The sequence below is a fragment of the Orycteropus afer genome, unplaced genomic scaffold (genome assembly GCF_000298275.1).
Source record: "Orycteropus afer afer isolate SDZICR_OR568_19922 unplaced genomic scaffold, OryAfe1.0 scaffold00150, whole genome shotgun sequence".
NCBI classification, from domain to species: Eukaryota; Metazoa; Chordata; class Mammalia; order Tubulidentata; family Orycteropodidae; genus Orycteropus; species Orycteropus afer.
The window spans coordinates 6,995,882-7,014,587 of record NW_006921737.1 but is presented as its reverse complement, the minus strand read 5'-3'; the positions used below and the strand labels follow the sequence as shown (position 1 = coordinate 7,014,587).

At 41.2% G+C, this 18,706-nt stretch overlaps 1 protein-coding gene across 1 annotated transcript in view; it reads left to right on the top strand.

Annotated features, from left to right (window-relative positions):
• The window catches only part of AKAP13 (A-kinase anchoring protein 13), a 313,928-nt gene extending 295,500 nt beyond the window's left edge, over positions 1–18,428 (top strand). The window contains exons 27-37 of the mRNA XM_042781685.1: positions 1,492–1,568; positions 2,169–2,350; positions 2,480–2,562; positions 6,132–6,326; positions 7,582–7,743; positions 8,210–8,280; positions 8,749–8,793; positions 12,909–12,956; positions 14,531–14,980; positions 16,900–17,239; positions 18,379–18,428. Coding sequence (XP_042637619.1) covers positions 1,492–1,568; positions 2,169–2,350; positions 2,480–2,562; positions 6,132–6,326; positions 7,582–7,743; positions 8,210–8,280; positions 8,749–8,793; positions 12,909–12,956; positions 14,531–14,980; positions 16,900–17,239; positions 18,379–18,428 — 1,703 coding nt within the window. The remainder of the gene's footprint in view (positions 1–1,491; positions 1,569–2,168; positions 2,351–2,479; positions 2,563–6,131; positions 6,327–7,581; positions 7,744–8,209; positions 8,281–8,748; positions 8,794–12,908; positions 12,957–14,530; positions 14,981–16,899; positions 17,240–18,378) is intronic.
• The last annotated feature ends 278 nt before the right edge of the window (positions 18,429–18,706 follow it).

Below are 18,706 nucleotides of genomic sequence, written 5' to 3'. Positions count from 1 at the left end.
ATCACTACGGAAGTAGATTGCCCAACCTTCCTTCCGAGGAGTGGCTGGTGGGTTTGAACCGCCAGCCTTCTGGTTAGCAGTCAAATGCCTTAGGCCCTACGCTACCAAAGCTCCTTCCCTTTACACAGCAGTTTGTTTATTCATCTGCAAAATAAAAACTAATAGATTCCAGCTGTTGGAATAAAGTTGTGGTCAAGCCAATGGCAGAATGATAGGTTTTCTGGCCTGAAATGCCTCCAGTGGAGATAGGAGTGGTGGTTAGTCATTTTCATCCCAAGTGAACTCAGGCCAAGAACAGCCAGTACTGTGTTGGGTACCCTTTGAAAGGGGTGGGATTGTTTTTCTCTGATCTACTGACACTGATCATATACTTCAGGATCCAGTGAAATTTAAACTTACGTTTTAGAACTCTTTTTTGGCAGGCACCTGAATTATTTAAAAGTAAACTTTGGAAAAAAAACAACTAATGGTAGTACATGGAAAATTACTGTGGTCTAGGCTGAAAAGTTAGACCTCCTTAGGAATCAGACAGCCTTGCTTCTGTTTTCTTCATACCTTTGCGATCAATTACATGAGAAAGACATTCCAGTTATGGCAGAGGTTGAAGAGGCTAGGAGGGGCAAGACCACCTAAGAGTGGGTTCTGTTCTTCTTCCAAGGAAGTGTAGGTTCCTCTCTACAAGTAATAAAGGAGCCTGGGGGATCAACTCGACAGCAGTGAGTTTGATTTGGCTTTTTGGGGGCCATACACTAGATTGCAGTAGAAGATTGACCTCCAGAGATGTCAAACTTTGTCCTTAAGGGAATATAGAAAATGTCACTTTGTAGTCCTAGAGAATTAATCTGAGGGTGAGTTGTGGGATTCTTTTTAATGTGTGAATCCAAATAGAGGTACGAATTTGGTTTTGAGAAGAGTAGTCGAGGTTGACTGTTGTATGTTGGAGCTGGGGAATGAGCCATTGTAGTCACATGTGCCTGTGAAATCAGAGGGCCTTTGTGTGAGCCATTCTTCTTCTCTTGGGAATGTGGAAGAAGCCTACCTTTTATTAGACTCAGATATTTTTATTCATCATCTTTTGGCAGCGTTCCTTTCTGCTTATCCCACGCCTTTCCCATTGCTATAGTCAGACATTGAGAAAGATGATGACCTGAGTATTTTGTGAAATATTTATTATTTAAACTTTCGAAGTTTATTCTTAGAATATTGCCCTATGCAAAGTACCTTTCCAGAACTGAGTACTTCACCTTTTCTCAAAAGGAGATTTGGTGATAAATCCCATTCAAAAATGCCATTAAAAATGTAGTGACCAGATCTGGATCCCACAGAGCTTTAGACCTGTTGCCATGGAGGAGTGTAATCTCAAATCAGGATTTGCCCTGATGGAGTAGATTGCTGAATAATTCTGTAGTACAGACCCTTCTGACTATGCTTAGCTATTAATTTTTTTAAAGTAATTTTTCTCTCTCCCTATTCCCTGTTTCCACTTTCTAGAAGTTCAGGCAGTTCTGCTCACTGACATTTTAGTTTTCCTTCAAGAAAAAGACCAGAAATATGTCTTTGCGTCATTGGTAAGCTGAATTGTTATTCTCTTCTGTTTGTAATTAATAGTATTATGAGTAGCTAAGTAGTATTAGGTGTAAACACTGTAATATTTACCACCACCACCCCCAATCAAAATTAACTGGCTCAAGACAAATGCCTCTAAGTAGTTTCTTGTACACCCTCACAATTTTCTACTCTTCTCCCCCCACCAGGAAAAAAAAAAAAATCCATTTTTCTTTAGCCTCACAATCCTTTAGTGCATTGGACATTTAACAATTTAATCTTACAAAAAAAAAAAAAAAAAAACCTCTGTCAATGGAGTCTTCCTTGCGTGTTAGGCCCCATAAATTGCGTTCACGTACATTACTGGTGATCCGATTCTGTGGACAAACTGGAAGGATGGATCATGCAGAAAACATGACTAGAACCTTTAGAGTCATAAATTATCATTTCCCTGTTAGAAATCTTTTTGTTTGATCAAATTTTCATTAAATAATGGGGCATATCTCTTTATCCAAAAGCTGCCATTGTTTGTTAAACCAGATGCTTTTAGGATCTTACCTTAGATTGCATTTTCCCTTGTTATTGTATCCATTTCTTGTATCTGTCCTCTGTCCCTATTCTAGGACCAGAAATCAACAGTGATCTCTTTAAAGAAGCTTATTGTAAGAGAAGTGGCACATGAGGAGAAAGGCTTGTTCTTGATCAGTATGGGGATGAAAGATCCCGAGATGGTAGAAGTCCATGCCAGCTCCAAGGAGGAACGGAACAGCTGGATTCAAATCATCCAGGATACAATAAACACCCTGTAAGTGAAAACTCCAGGAGCCCATCCTCCCAGACTTCATACTGCCTCTCTGCAATTTCATAATCGTCTGGGCAATGACCAGAGTAATTAACATCTTGGGCATTTTTTGTTTTGTCTTCGTTGTTTTAGGAACAGAGATGAAGATGAAGGAATCCCTAGTGAGAATGAGGAAGAAAAGAAACTGTTGGACACCAAAGCCCGGGAGTTAAAAGGTAATGTTGTTGGAAATGGTCTGAGACCCTGGTCTGTGGAATGTCTTCAGTTGCAGAAGACTGTTAGTGGTTTCCAGAGTTACTTGCTACTCCTGACTTCCAAAGCTGTCCCAGCAGGCACTTGAAAACAGGGAAATTAATCTGTTTTAAGTCTCCTGCCAGTCCTTGACTTTATCCATTAGCCTCTTCCACTGTTTCATGCCTTCACAAATGAGTTTTGAAGTGTTTAAAGTGTTTCAGTGAAAAGAGTACTTACTGATAATGTTTAACTGCCATTTATTGAGTATCTACTGTTTATGTCATCCTGTCAACATCCCTGCAAGACAATTTTTTTTTCCTTTTCTTGTCTACCTTCTTAAAGTTATTGTTCACCTTGTAGACCAATCTATTGTTTGAGTGAAAATTTAGCCACAGGAGTGAGTTCAGCTCCAGGTCCAAAGGGTGACCAAGGGCCATAGTATCGGGCTTCTACCAGTCTCTATCCAACCAACAAGACTGGTCTTTTTTATAATTTTGAGTTTTGTTCCATATTTTTCTCCCATTCTATCCAGCCTTTTCAAATGTGATCCCTCTCAGAGCAGTAGGTAGTGGTAGCCAGGTACCATCTAGTTTGGTCTCAGGCTCCATTAGTCCTTCAGACTAATTGCTTCCATGTGTCACTCTTCTTTGCTCCAGACAGGGAGGAACCTTAGAAGACAGATATTCTTACCCCCATTGTACAGATGAAAAATCTGAGAACTACAAAGGCTGAGTACCCCAGAGCCATATGTCTAGTTAGTGCCAGAGCCTGGTGCTCTTGCCTCTTTGCTGGTTAGCTATTGAATGTTCTGAAGTAAGTAAAGACCCTGCTTTGGGTAGAAATAAGGCCCAGAGTAAAATTTAAGCACCCAAGAAGTTTAGTTAGTCCTTCAGGTTGTGCACAGTGATTTTTTATTATCTCTAATTCTGTTTCTATCAGTGGGAGAAAAGATGATAGACAGATTTAGACTAGAGCCAGTTACTTTGCATTTACTTATTTTAAAACTTCCTCCTGTTAACATTAGTTAGCACTTGGCCAGGCATACTTCTAAATGTTAGGGTTGCAAAGATTCCAAAACAGTCCCTACCTTAGGAACCTCCTAGCTAGTAAGGGAGACATAACATAAATCTCAGACCACAGAGTAATACCATAGCACAGATAAAAGTGTGTCAAAAGTCTGAAAAAAAAACAAACCCACTGCTATCGAGTTGATTCCAACTCATAGAGCCCGCCATTGTGTTTCCAAGGCTATATATCTTTATGGAAGTAGATAACCTCATTTTCCTCCCATAGAGCAGCTGGTAGGTTTGAACCGCTGACCTTCTGGTTGGCAGCCAAATGTCTTATCCTCCATGCCACCAGAGCACCATTAAAAGTGCATGAGGCCCACTACCTCTGCCTTTGGTAAATCTCACAGAGAAGCTGATAGATGAGCTACATCAGAAAACACTGTTTCACCATACAAGACTAGTTGTGTGCAAAGGTAAGAAAGGACCTGACATTTCTGCCAGTGAGTGACAGGTTTGGTAGGAGAAGGGTGTTGGGACGAAGTGATGGGAGATAAAGGTGGGAAGACACTAGGTCTCAAAAGGGAACAGAGGGCTCCTAAAGAATTTTACTCAGAGGAATGATACAATTTTCTGAAAAAGAAAGATTTTAACATGTTTATGCAAATTGGGAGAATGGCTTGAGGGATTGGGGAGGCAGTAGAAATGGAAAGAGTAACTGGGAGACCCTTGGAATAGCTTGCATGAGAAATGGGCTAAGAGTAGCTGGATGTGAGTGAGAACTAAAGCCACCAAACCTGGTACGCTTGATGTGGGTGGTAGGACAGAAGGAAGAACGAAACCGCTCCCAGGTGCCCAGCTTGCATAACCTGGAGAAGGAAGATGTGGTTGACCTAGAAAGAGATTACAGGCTAAAGGAAAGAAAGAGGAGGGATGGCAAGAATGGAGGACGGATTGATTTCTGATAAGCTGCAAGTGAGGCTTTCCGTGGATTTGGCCACTGACAGTAGACCTAGTCATTGCTTCCCAAAGAGCCGAGGGTGTGTTTGGGATGTTGTCTTGTGAGTTCTCAGTATACTGGAAGTCATTGAAGCCACGGGGTGAATGAGATCCCCAAAAGGAAAATATGAAAGGTATAGGAGACAACTCCCAATGGAACCGAGGGAACCCAGGTCTTGCACTGAAGATAACAGAAAATAATGTGTCCCGAGAAAGAATGATAGCAAGAGAACCAGTGATGAGCTCAAACAATTTCAAAATGAGGGAGTAATCATCAGTGCTGGAAAAGATCAAATAAGAGACCTCATTGGATTCAGGAAAGAGCAGTTGCAGAGGAGTGGGGGACAAAAATCAAAGAGCAGAGGTTGAGAAAGCAACTGGAAATAAGGGAGTGGAGGAGTTCCTTTGAAGGCACAAACAATTAAGCACTCAGCTGCCAACTAAGAGATTGGCAGGTCAAGTCCACCCAGAGGCTCCTAGGAAGAAATACCTGGCAACCTACTACTGAAAAATCAGCCATTGAAATCCCTATAGAGACAGTTCTGTTCTGACACACATCAGGTCACTGAATTAGAACCATGATGGCAACTGGTTTGGTTTAAGAGAGTGGAAGTGCAACGATGTGTCTCTCCTCACCCAAAGCAAAGAAGAATGAAGAAAACCAAAGATTCAAGGAAAGAATTAGTCCTAGCAACTTGTACACCATGAGATCTGCAGCCTATATGACTAGGAGACCAGAAGAATTAGATGGTGCCCGGCTACCACTGTCAACCACTCAGAGAGGGATCTCTGTAGGAGGTCTGGATAGAGAGGGAAAAGAACAATGTGAAACAAAACTGAAAATCATTGGGGGAAAAAAGGAGGGGGGCACCAGGTTTGCTGGTCTGATAGAGCCTGGTGGAACCACTGAGACTATGGTCCCTAGCTGCCCTTCAGGTCTGGAATTGAACCCAGTCCTGTGGCTTCCAGGTAAACAAAAGACAGGCATATGAGTTGAACATTTACCTGAGGTAAATACACTCCTTGGAGAGAACAATCTTGGGAGAAAGAAGGACTGTTTATGCAGAGGGAGACATGTCGACATGTCTGCTCAGGAGGCAGGGATGCATGGAGGGATGGACACAGGAAAGAGGTGATATCAGAAGGAAGTGGGAGGGGAGCTGTTGTATTATGGTGAATTGTGGTCAATGTCATGAGACAGAGTGTATGTGAACTGCTGTATGGAAAGTGAATTTGCTCTGTAAATTTTCACCCAAATCACAATTAAAAAAAAAAAAAAGAGTAGAAGTGTACTAGCCAGAAGACTTGAGGTTCTCTTGAAAATTCAATTGTTGGCCTAGAAAGAGAAGATAGTTTGCCAGATAGAAATTGCAGAACAGAAACTTGATAATACTACTACCTTGATGTTTTTTGGTTTTTTAAAAAAGAAAGGCATGTCTGTCTTGTCCCTTTCCATAAATTACCACCAGGTGGCGATCATGTATTAGTCATCTAATAGTACACTAAACAAAATCACCAGACTGTTTTCTCCATCCACCTTCCAGAGCAACTTCAACAAAAAGACCAACAGATCCTACAGTTACTGGAAGAGAAGGAGACGATTTTCCGAGACATGACAGAGTGCAGCACTCCGTTGCCAGAGGAGTGCTCCCCAACTCACAGCTCTAGAATCCTCTTCCGGTCCAACACAGAAGAGGCTGTCAAGGGAGGACCTTTGATGAAAAGTGCGATAAATGAGGGTAATTCCCGTTTAGCATTACTAGGGAACAGTCTGTTCTTAAAGTGGTTTATGCACTAGTATTATCTACCAGCTTTTATTTCTTTGTTGTAAAATGAAACACAAGGGTAGAAACTATACAAAACCAATGTATCACTTAGTAAATTATTCTCAGGTGAGCAACCTTTGTAACCACTACCCCCAAATAAATAAATAAACAAACAGACCATGGCCAGCCACTCTCAGAGCTCCTCTCTGTACTCCGTACCCATCATACTCCCTCTGTCTCTTCAAAAGGGACCAGTATTGTGACTTTTATAATTATCACTTAATTGTGTTTTTTAGTAGTTTAATTGCCTAACTATTCTCAGATATTATAGTTTAGATTTGCATATTTTTTAAGAGTCTTAATTTATAATCCCCACCATCCCGTTCTTTTCCACACAATTTCTCCTTGAAGAATCTGACCTGTTTGACCAGTAGTTTCCCACAGTTTGGACTTTATTCATGCAGTGGTTCTGGTATCTTCAGTTTCCTTCAAATTTGCTGCTGAACCCAAAGCCAATTTGTTACAGGAAATTTGACATGAATATTTTTTCCATTGTTTATTATTATGTAAAATTAGGTTCCTAAGTTATTAGGAGAAGGCTTGGATCAGATAGCTCTTCTCACTCCACAGGACTCTTCTGTCATTTCCGTGTAGTGTTTAACTATATGATGGCTTATCTTGGGAGATTTCCTGTCTCTCTTTCTCTCCCATGTTCCATCTGGACCTTCTTTTTCCTTCATCCCTGTTGTTCTGTCCAGCTCAATTTTTATCCACTTTCAGTACTTTGTCCTCTGTGTGGAACCCTGCCCTAGGGAAAAACCATGCCTGGTCATATTCATGACTTCAGATGCTCCGACTCTTCTAGCTCCTTGAACTCATTCACTGTTAGATAGTGTAAAAACCCTGCCGGTCTTAGTTGCTGTTCTCACATTGGCCCACCTTGCTCTCCAGGGAATACCTTTTGGCTATTCTAGAAGCCATCCTCCTAGTAAATCACTTTGTCTTATTTACAATAAAGCTAAAAGTTTAATCTGTAAATTTTCAATAGAATCCAACTAAAACATACACCCTGAGCTAAGACTCCCACTCTGGGTAAAGGACATCACCCAGTCACTCCTGGAACTTGCTAATGTGTTTCCTGTACATATCATGGAATACGATGATTTTTTTTTTTTTTTCCTCTCATTGAAAGATAAGATGTCAGTTGGGCATGTTTCCTTTTTTCCAGTGGAGATCCTTCAGAGTTTGGTGAGTGGGAGCCTTGGGAGCACACTGGGGCCAGCCGTCAACACCCCTGTTGAACAAGAAGGCATGGTTGGCCCTGTTTCCTTGCCCCGGAGGGCAGAGACCTTTGGAGGATTTGACAGCCATCAGATGAATGCTTCAAAAGGTAAATGATTTAGAACTTGTATGTTTTTATCAGCAATCCTTAGTTATCACACATAACTAAAAAATGATCTCTAATCTAGTAGCCCCATTCTCTTTACCATTTAATCAATAAATGTTTTAGTGAGATCCAAATATTTATCTAGCTGCTAAAATACTCAAGAACCTTCCATCACATTAACTTTGAGTAAAAATTCATTCAGTTTGAAAAAGATTGTCGTGGGATCTCAGCTAAGCTGTAGCTAAAGGAGTAATAATTCTTGCTTTTCCTTGTGCTTCTAATTCTTCTGCATCAGTAAAATTGTTATGGATGATCATTTACCTGCCACCAGCTGGCTTCCCTTTTTTTGGCATTATAATAGAATTCAAAAATATCATACACTTAAGCTGTACATTTTGTTCTTTCCTTGGCCAGTCAGTTTCAAAACTTTAAAAAAGTTAAATAAAAAATTGTTTGTTTGTTCCTTTAGGAGGTGAGAAGGAAGAGGGAGATGATGGCCAAGATCTTAGGAGAACAGAATCAGACAGTGGTCTGAAGAAGGTATTTCTTTGTAAAATACTCTGTGATACTTGGCACTTCCCTGTGAGTTCATCGCCTTGGAAATCAGTACTCTTTGATCTTGAATTGGGTGCCAGTTTGTCCTGTTTTCAACTCCCACTTTATTTTCAGAGGAAAGCACATTTTTAAATCAAACAGTACACTTAAGGGTTTCCACTTTATTTGACCTTCCTGATGTAGAACACTGTGTTTACATACATAGCTCTACCACACCCCAGCCAGACCAGAGTTTCATGAAGAAGTTTGTTTTAAATGTTCTAAGCCAGCTGATTTCTTTACTGACTTCAGTAACAGTCAACCTCAAATCTTCATTATTTTGCAGTGAGAGGCTATAGTAGAAGAAAATGGGAAGCTGCAGCATAACTTAGAAGCATTTTGAATATTGAACATGGTTTTTACATTGTGATCTTCATTTTTTAATTTTTATTTTATTTATTTATTTTTTTATAGGGTGGTAATGCTAACCTGGGCTTTATGCTTAAAAGAAACAGTGAGGTAAGGACATTATGTATTATGTAAAAGAAGAATATGTTGTTGTTTTTTAACTTTTCCATTGTGATTTTGGTGAAATTTTACAAAGCAGATTTGTTTTACATTCAACAGTTGGTGCACACATTTTGTTTTGTGATACTGGTTACATTCCCAGCAGTGTAACATCTCACCTCCCACTTTCTCTGCAGTTACCCTTTCCTTGTGTCCTTCTTGCCTGTGCATTCCTGCCTTTCTTTCTCCTGCGCAGATGCTGCCCTTCTGTTCTCCCATGGTTGATTGTTCTAAGGAGTGCATTTCCCCGGTGCAGGTGTTCAGCTCATAGGCCTGTCTGTTGTTTGGCTGAGAGTTCAGCTAGGGAGTGAGGTCAAATCCAGGCCCAAAGGGTGGACCCAGGGCCATAGTTTCAGGGGTTTCACCAGGCTCTGTCAGACCAGTAAGCCTGGTATTTTTTATATTTAGTTTTGTTCCACATTTTTCTCCCTTTCTATACAGGATCACCAATTTTGATCCTTTTCTAAGTGGTTAGCATTGGTACCTGGACACCATCTAGTTCTTCTGGTCTTAGAATCATACAGGTTGAGGTTCTTTTGGTCCATTAGTCCTTTGGACTAACTATTTGTATGTGTCTTTGATTTTCTTCACTCTAATTTGCTGTGCAAAAGGAGAGACCAATAGTTGGCCACTTAGATAGTTATTCACAAGGTTTTAAGACCCCAGTTGCTACTCACCAAAGTAAAATGTAGAATAATATTTTCGTATAGCACATTGTGCCAGTTGAGCTTGATGTCTCCCACAGCCATGGTCCCCCTAGCCCAGCAACCTACTCACTCAAGGTACTTATTTGTGGCTAGGAAGTTACCCTAAGAATATGTTTCTCTTATCATTGTTTGATTAGGGATACTTGTTTTTGTTTTGCAGTTACAAACAAGATTAACTCTTGGCTATAATCTGTACAGTTGTCAGTTGCTTTACCTTTCATTCCCTCATCCCAGGACACCACCTGGAATTTGGCCAGTTAGGGTATTACCTACTAACATGACCTCTGATTCTTATCCTTAAGAAGCCTCTTGCTTTTAATCAACTTTCTAAACATTAGGCTGTGAATTACCTTGGTGATTTCTTTCAGGCTAAGGCACACTGCATAGAATATGTAGCAGCCCTTCATATAACACAAACCCAATGCCAAAAGCTACTAGTGTGAAACAGAGGAAATTAACTTGTGGGTAATTCTACACAGTGATTTCTTATGCTGAATGGACTCTGGGGTTTTCTTCCTTGAGAACTGCTTTTCAATAGATACATGTTTTAGCTATAAAAGTAGCCTTGCTGTTTTCCTAATTAGGAATCAGATTCTGATGATCCTCATTTCCATCTTCTTAAACTAACTTCCACTAATTCTGCAGGATAGTTGCATTTTGTTCACTTGTTCCTTACTCTCCCTGATTCATTCTTATGAAGTAATCTTTAAGGTTACTAAACCAAAAAAAAAAGTTGCCATTGAATTGATTCAGACTCATGGCAACCCCATGTGTGCAGAGAAGCACTGTTCCTTTGTTTTCAAAGCTGTCACCTTTCAGAAGTAGATCACCAGGCCTGTCTTTCCAAGGTGCCTCTGGGTGGTTTCAGACCGCCAGCCTTTCAGTTAGTAGTTGAGCACTTAACCATTTGCACCACCCAGGAACTCCTTGAGATCACCCGTCCTCAAAATTATTTGACTCGAAGCATGTGGCTTTCTACAGAGGCCAACTCGAATTAGTTAGATACATGATAGTTGATTTTCACAGTGTATTTTTCAAGGATGTTTTATATGTTTCTTACTGCTTTTAACATACTATCTCAAATTCCTGAGGAGCTTATTTTGAAATTTTAAATTAAAGGGATTTTTTTTTCTTTTTTCCCCTTAAAACACAGAAAGTTACTGTTTTATATTTATTGGCATGGCAGTCTACATATTGTGATGTCCTGAGGGAATCCCCTTCCATCTTTTTATCCTTAAATGAAATACACCTGGCCTGACACAGACGGCTTACTCTCTGTATCTGCTGCTTGAAAATTAGCTATTAGCTGATTTTTTTCCATTTGGCAACTTCTTCCCCTGTATTGAGTGAGAAGAGTCAGGGTATGAAATAGTTCAAGCCCAGTTTGTTTTCGGACACGTCAGTACACATTATATACTATAGATGGCCAATAAGACTTAGCAGATCTTGTGCGTCTTCCCTCCCACATTTTATTAAGAATAAACTTAATGAGAGGTAAACAGCATTTTCAAAGGAGCTAAGCCTTGTAATTAAGTTTTTGTGTTTTGTTTTTAAATTTTTTTTTTTTTTTTTTTTTAAAGTTTTTTATAAAAGGCATAGATGTTCCTGGCAGAAAATTTGAAAAATATCTGCAAATCTAAACATAAAAACGGAAACATAATCCCACCACTCAGAGATAATTACTGTTATATCTTTGTGTGTCTGAGTTTGTGTGTGTACAAATAGTATAGGGACAGTTTATACAGTTTGTATCAGTGCTGTCTCTAACTTTATATCCTGCTTTTTCTTCCACTCTCTTAAAATACATCATAAGCATTTTGCTAGGGCATGGGTTTTGCAAAACATGCTATTTGAAAGCTATATGTTATTATGTTGTGTACCATGACTTAATTTTTCCAATAGTTAATTCTTTGTCTACTTTTTCCTTTTTAAATAATCCAGCCAAGAACACCCTTATACATATATTTTTTGCACAGCTCTTTATGTCCTCAACATGCCAAATTACTCTCTAGATAGGAGATTATGTAGTGTTTATCACTACCTGTCAGGCATGAGAGCACCCATTGTCATTGTACATTCACCACCATTGAATATTGCCACTTTATAGTGATGTTTTTAGGAGCTCTGATGGCATAGTGCCTAAGGCACTTGACTGCTAACCAGAAGGCTGGTGGTTCAAACCCACCAGCCTCTCCTCGGAAGGAAGGTTGGGCAATCCTACTTCTGTAGTGATACTGCCTCGGAAACCCAAGGAGGGGTCTCTATGAGTTGGGGCCGACTCTCTGGCACATAACAACATAGTGATGTTTTGTTGATTTGACAACTTGCAGTGGTATTTATTTTCATTGATCTTATTTCAAATAATGCGTTATTTTTAATAGGCTTATAAAAAGCCTTTGTTATCTCTTCTAAATTGTTCCTTGCCTATTTTTCTACCGTCGTCGTCGTCGTCGTCGTCGTCGTCGTCGTCGTCGTCGTTGTTATTTGCCATTGAGTTGGACCCAACTCATAGCAACCCCTCCTTGGGTTTCTGAGGTAGTATCACTACGGAAGTAGATTGCCCAACCTTCCTTCTGAGGAGTAGCTAGTGGGTTTGAACTGCCAGCCTTCTATTTTTCTTACTGACTTATGAGAGCCTTTTTTAATTACAGATATTTTTCACTTGACTTCTGTTCAAGTTTAACCTTTGCCTTTTAATTTGATTTTACATTTTTACATAGTACAATATGGGAAAAAAATGGTTTTCTTGCATTGCTTCTGTGTTTGAAAAGCCTTTTCTATTTCAAGCTCAGAAAACATTCTCTTACATATTCTTCTAATTCTCTTCTATGGTTCATTTTTTACACTAAACATTTTAATCTATGTCTTTTTTTTTTTTTTTTTTTCCCTTGTGTGAACCAGGCTCTCAACTTAATTTTTCCCGAAGATTTACCTAAGTTTCCTCAGAACAATTAACTGAATATTCTCTCTTTTCCACTGATTGGAAATGCCACTTATTACCCCATACTAAATTCTTACAGTTTGTCTCTGGGTTTTTGTTTTATTTCTGTGTCTACCATTTTTGTGCCAGTCATTGTAAATAATGAAAGTTTTATATTGTATAGTACATCTTAATGTGTGCTGATGTCCTTCCTACATACACAGTTTATTGTTTGGTTTTTTTAGTCTTGTTTTGCATTTCCTGGCTACCTACACTTGCTTATTTTCTTTGCTGCTTTCAATTAGAAAATATTTTGTTAAAATGCAAGCACCTTGCTGTATTTTAAGGAAATTATCTTGTCACATAACCACTTAGTGTGATGGATTCCACAACTCATAAAACCCCCCTGGAATGGTGTCTCCGTTTTGTTTTGTGTGCAGGTCATCCAGAGTATCATTCATCTCCATGAACTTCTTAGCACTTTGCAGGTATGTGGCTTATCTTTCATTCTTCCACTTACCTGTTTAAAGGAAAACAGTAAAAGGAGTATTGTTGACCTAGATCTTTGAAATTTATAGGTTGCTTAGGATAACTGGGGTCCTCATACTGGACTGACTCTAATGATAAGAAAAGTGTTAAAATTTAGTAGTTGTAGTAACATCTACCTTATTAGAGTATAAGTGATGAAAAAATAGTGGACTTACAGGTACTATTTGACCCCCATGCCACAAAACACAGAGGGTACTAACATGCATTTAGGAAATAATTGCAATGTAGAAAGCCTTTAGTATGATTATAAGTTTACATATTCCATACTTCTATGTGATATTTCCATAGGGTGGCTGTGAAGTCATAGTCACTCTAGTGTATCCTGCCAACTACGCCAATTATTGCACCAACTGGTCCAGGGAAATTAAGACTGCCCTGCTTCTGATGGTAAATTATGGGGTGGATAATAAATCCCACTCCACACACCAGCTTAACATTTCAGCTTCCTTGTTGAGTTCTGACCCCAGCTGCCTCTGTAGTCTTTCTGTCTTTCATCCCTAGTCACCCAGGGCTAGATAAGCAGGTACCAGCCACAATCTTAGGAGTCCACATGATTCCATCCACTTCAGACCAGCTGGTCCCAAACTTGGGGTTTTCTTCTACTTTCTCAGGGTACCAGCTGAAAGCTCAGGAGTTCACGTGACTCTCTCCACTTCAGACTAGCCACCCCCCACTGTTCCCTTTGGGTCGTCTTATAATTCACTGGAACAACTCACAGAGCTCACAGGAAACACCATACCTGCAAGTAACAGTTTACTAGAACAAAAAAGAATAGGTGATCCAATTTGGTCTGGTAAGCCCTGTTCATTAGCCTCAGGTGCAGTCCAGCTTTCAGGAACTCGAACAAAAGGCCAAATTGCTTTTTGTACCTCACAGTAGCCCTCCCAAAAGAGCCACTGTTTAGTACTTCCCAGTAGTATTCTTAAACTCTGCTCATTTCCTTTTTTGAAAGTCTGTTGTTATTTGTTGGGAACTCTGGTGGCGTAGTGCCTAAGGTACTTGACTGCTAACCAGAAGGCTGGTGGTTCAAACCCACCAGCCACTCCTCAGAAGGAAGATTGGACAGTCTGCTTCCGTAGTGATAACTGCCTCAAAAAGTCAAGGAGGGGTTACTATGAGTCAAGTCCGACTCACTGGCAATGAATTTGTTGTTACTGTGTGCTGTCAAGATGATACTGACTCATAGTGATTCCTACCTCCCCCTTACCTCCTGAACACATGCACGCACATACACTCACTTGCCTCACCTCAGGCAATGCCAGTAACCTTAGACAGCTCTGACCAAGTTGACAAAAAACTGAGTTGCTGCACCTTTGACATTCCTATTTGATAATTGCCAGAGTTATCCTGGAGTGTTTTTACTAGCCCAGCTTAAAGAATGAGAGGAGAGTTGTAATCTGTCATAGTTACCAGTGGCTCCCCTCCCTAATACAGGGTAAGGAAGTGGACTAGAAGTTAGCTGCCATCCTGGGCCAGAGTTGAATTTCTTTCCTCCTCTACTTATCTCCTTCAGGGTGTGGTGTTACAGCAAGACAGCTACATTGAGGACCAGAAGCTGATGCTGAATGAACGGGCACTCACACGAAGCTCCTCCCGCCCCAGCTCTCTTATTGAGCAGGAGAAGCAGCGCAGCCTGGAAAAGCAGCGGCAGGACCTGGCCAATCTGCAAAAGCAGCAGGCCCAACACCTGGAGGAGAAGCGTAGACGGGAGCGGGAGTGGGAAGCCCGTGAGAGGGAACTGCTGGAACGTGAGGCTCGGCTGGCCCAGTGGGAGGAGAAGGTACAGCGTGGGCAGCAGGACTTAGAAAAGGAGCGAGAGGAGCTTCAGCAGAAAAAGGGCACATATCAGTGTGACCTGGAGAGGTTACGTGCTGCCCAGAAACAGCTCGAGAGAGAGCAGGAGCAACTGAAAAGAGACACAGAGCGACTCAGCCAAAGGCAAATAGAACGGGATGTCTGTCAGGTAATGAAGGCATTTATTTTCCCATTTTCAATTGACTTCTCTGCCATTCAGAGCCAAGCAAGATAAAGGAAGAGTTTTCTTTACCTGTTACTGGTATGACTCCTTAATGACTGATGCTAATTAAGAACCCTCTGTGTACTAAACACCATAGAAAGTAAGCAGATATTTAAACCCCTTTTCCTTTTTTCCTTTTTGCATCTGTTGAAGGCAGATCGGGAAAATGGAGGTGTTTGGGGTTTTTTTTGGCCAAGGAAGTTAATAAGCACCTCTAGCTGGACTGACACCTCCCTCGGCCTCCATCAGCTTAGTCTAGAAAAGCCTCAGCATGTCTGAGAGAACATCTGCTTTGCATCACATGAGAAATCAGGTGTGGGCCCCACCCTAAAGGAACCTGTAGCCTGATGAGGGAAACACACCAAAGATAAGAAACCCCCACACATACAGTGCCTGCTATCCCTGGGCAGCAGTAAATGGCTCTGGTGTAAGCCATTGAAAGGAGCCCATTTTGGAGGATCAGTTAGAGAGGAAAAAGCCCATCCCAGCAAATGAGTAGGAGGTAGCAACTCCCTTTTTAGGAAAATTATATTCATTCTTGTAGCTATTCAGATATCTGGACTCTGCTTAATTCCTGATTTGCCTTGCTACTGATGAAACCTTTCTTTTCTGTGGCTGCTAAATATATGAGAAGGATTTCAGGTATTCAGCACACTGACTCCAGAGTTTCTTTCAGTGATGTTCCATGCATATTCTGGAACACAGACACCTTATGGCAGATGGAGAGCCTGAGTTTATGTAAATCTACCTGACTGTTGAAACTCCTATCATGTTGCCATTTGATTGACTGACCTGGCCATGAGAGAAAATTAAACTGATAGCTTCCAGAGAGAGCAGTTTTAGCTTCTTGCAGAGGTTTTTAAATACATGGTAGAAGCAACAAATGTGGTCCCATTTTATGCTACAATGATTGATTCCACCCTATCCCCACAAAATCAGCTGGGCTGTAGCAAAGAAGGGCTCTGAGGCAGCTGAGCACAGATTAGACTGTTCCTTTTCACCTTTGGTTTGCCCTTTGCCTGGGCTCTTGATACAATCTTGGCTTTTCCTCTTACCTCCTAATCTGGGTGTGGGTGCTTCTAGTCTCTTTGCCCTGAAATAATTATCTTCCTCTTGTGTAAATCAGTCTTGTTTCTGGGAATTCTTTCTGAGCTGCCTCATCAAAAGTACTATGTCTTAGCTACCTAGTGTTGTTGTAACAGAAATACCATAAGTGGGTGGTTTTAACAAACAGAACTTTATTTTCTCATAATGTAGGAGGCCAGATTCAGAATGCTGGCTGCCAGCTCTGGGGGAAGGCCTTCTCTGTGTTGGCTCTGGAGGAAGATCCTCATCTCTTAGCTTCTGCTCCTGGGTGATCTTCACAGTGGCTTGGCACCTCTCTTCCCTATCTCTGCTTATTTGATTAATCTCTCTTTATATCTCAAAACAGATTGATTTAAGAAAGGCACACTCTACACTAATCCTATCTCATTAACATAACAAAGATAATCCAGCCCCAAATGGGATTATAACCACAAGGCTATAGAGGTTAGGATTTACAACACATATTCCAGGGGAACACAATTCAATTCAATCCATAACATGCTAGTAGTACTTTCATGATACTGATTTATATGCATGTTATAATAAAAATAGTAATGGTGTCAAAGGCAGTATTTTAAACACTTTGATAAGCACTGCTTTGGGGCGAGCAGTAAATGAAACTAAGAAGTTCCAAGTGTATTACAGTGAGTTCCCTAGAGTCCAAAGAAGTGGGCACACCCCCAGCTGACATCAGTGTAATTCAGCCAGCATTACTCAAACAGACACCAGGGATGCTGCTGGCCTCTGAGTTAAAACCCCCTTCTCTTGAACATGTACAGGTCTTGCATCAACATACCAATACCAAGGTGATGAGAATCCCATCCTTCTTTCCCAGTCCTGAGGAGAACCCCTTGTCTTCTGCACCTTCAATAGCCAAATCAGGCTCACTGGACTCAGAACTGTCAGTGTCCCCAAAAAGGAATAGCATCTCTCGGACACACAAAGATAAAGGACCTTTTCACATACTGAGTTCAGCCAGTCAGACAAGCAAAGTGCCCGAGGGGCAGAGCCAGACCCCAGCTTCCGCCTCCACCTCTGCCCGTCTGTTCGGGTTAGCTAAGCCAAAGGAAAAGAAGGAGAAGAAGAAGAAGAGCAAAGGGAGCCGCTCACAGCCCGGTGGTGAGTACACACACCAGGCCTCGCAGTGCCTGTGCTGTCCCTAGGTTCAGAAGAGTGGGGAGGTATTGGGTCTGCGGTTATAAAGGGTGCAATTTGAGCGTGTGAAAGCTGAATGTCGTACTTCTCACCAGACCCACTTGCTCTATTGGATTTAACACTAAGAACTCTAAATCAACAAGCATTTAAGAGCCTTCTCTGTGTGTGAAACATTGTGCAAAACACGGGTTTCATTTTTGAGGCATTTAGTCCAATTAAGGAACTGAAACTCAGCCAAATGAAACAGTGTCCTTCCTGTCTTTCTAGGCCTGTTCCAATAATTGATAAGAATAGCCAGTGTTTGGTGAACATTGTCCAAGATCTGATTTAATGATCAAAATGGCTGATGGGCTAGGTGGTCTAACCCCAGGAGAAATCAGGAAATTGAAGCTCAGAGAGATTAATGTGTCAAAAGGTCACAGATCCCAAGATGAAGTGGTGCTAAACAGGACCTTCCCAGTTCATGTGCCGCTTTTTCCCTGAATCCTTCTCCATTCTCTGCTTGGGATGGCTCTCTCCTGTCTGTGTGGAAGGCTAAAGAGAAAGTCATATTTTTTAGAAGCATGGCACCCTGGTGGCATGGTGGTTAAGCAGTACTCTGCTGCTAACTGAAAAGTCAGCAGTTTGAACCCACCAGCTGCTTCTCAGGAGAAAAAACCTGGCAGTCTGCTCCTGTAAAGATCACAGCCTCAGAAACCCTATGAGGCAGTTCTTCTCTGTCACATGGAGTCACTGTGAGTTGTAATCCACTCCAGAGAACACAGCATCATTTAGAAATAGAAGTGCTAGTTGTATGTAAGTTAAAGGCAGATTAGGTAGTGAAGGATATTGCCCAGTCAGCTGGGCCACACCAGCAAGCTATTCAGAGAGTTCATTGTTGTCACATGGGGTCGCTGCGAGTCAGAACAGGCTTGACAGCACCTAACAATAACAATGACATGTTGAAAAGAATATCACATATTATTTGTAAATTTCAGATAATTTATTACCTGTATCACAGAAGACTTGATTTGGGGGAGATGGTGGGGGAGCTAAATGAAAAGAACAACTTTTAGGTCAGTTTTTCTGAATTTCTTTTTGGTTCTTGGTTTGCCCTTTTCCAGATGGCCCTGCCTCTGAAGTACCAGCTGAGGGTGAAGAGATCTTCTGCTGACCTGTTTCCTCTCGCTGAGGCAGCTGCCTCCTGATCCATGGTCAGCAGCTCCACCTCTTCCCTGCATGCGCCGACCTCTTCTGTGTATGCCCACTGATGTCCTGCAGCAGATCCTTCCATGCCGCCCAGGTCCTAGATGAGGAGGAGCAGATGATCTGCAGTGTCCGGGTGGAAAAAGAGGTCCACTCTGAGCTTTGGCCATGGTTCGTGACTGCCAAGGGCTCAAGGGTTGAGGCTGGCTTTGTTAAAGATGTTACACTGAAAGTAGTGACCCTCAT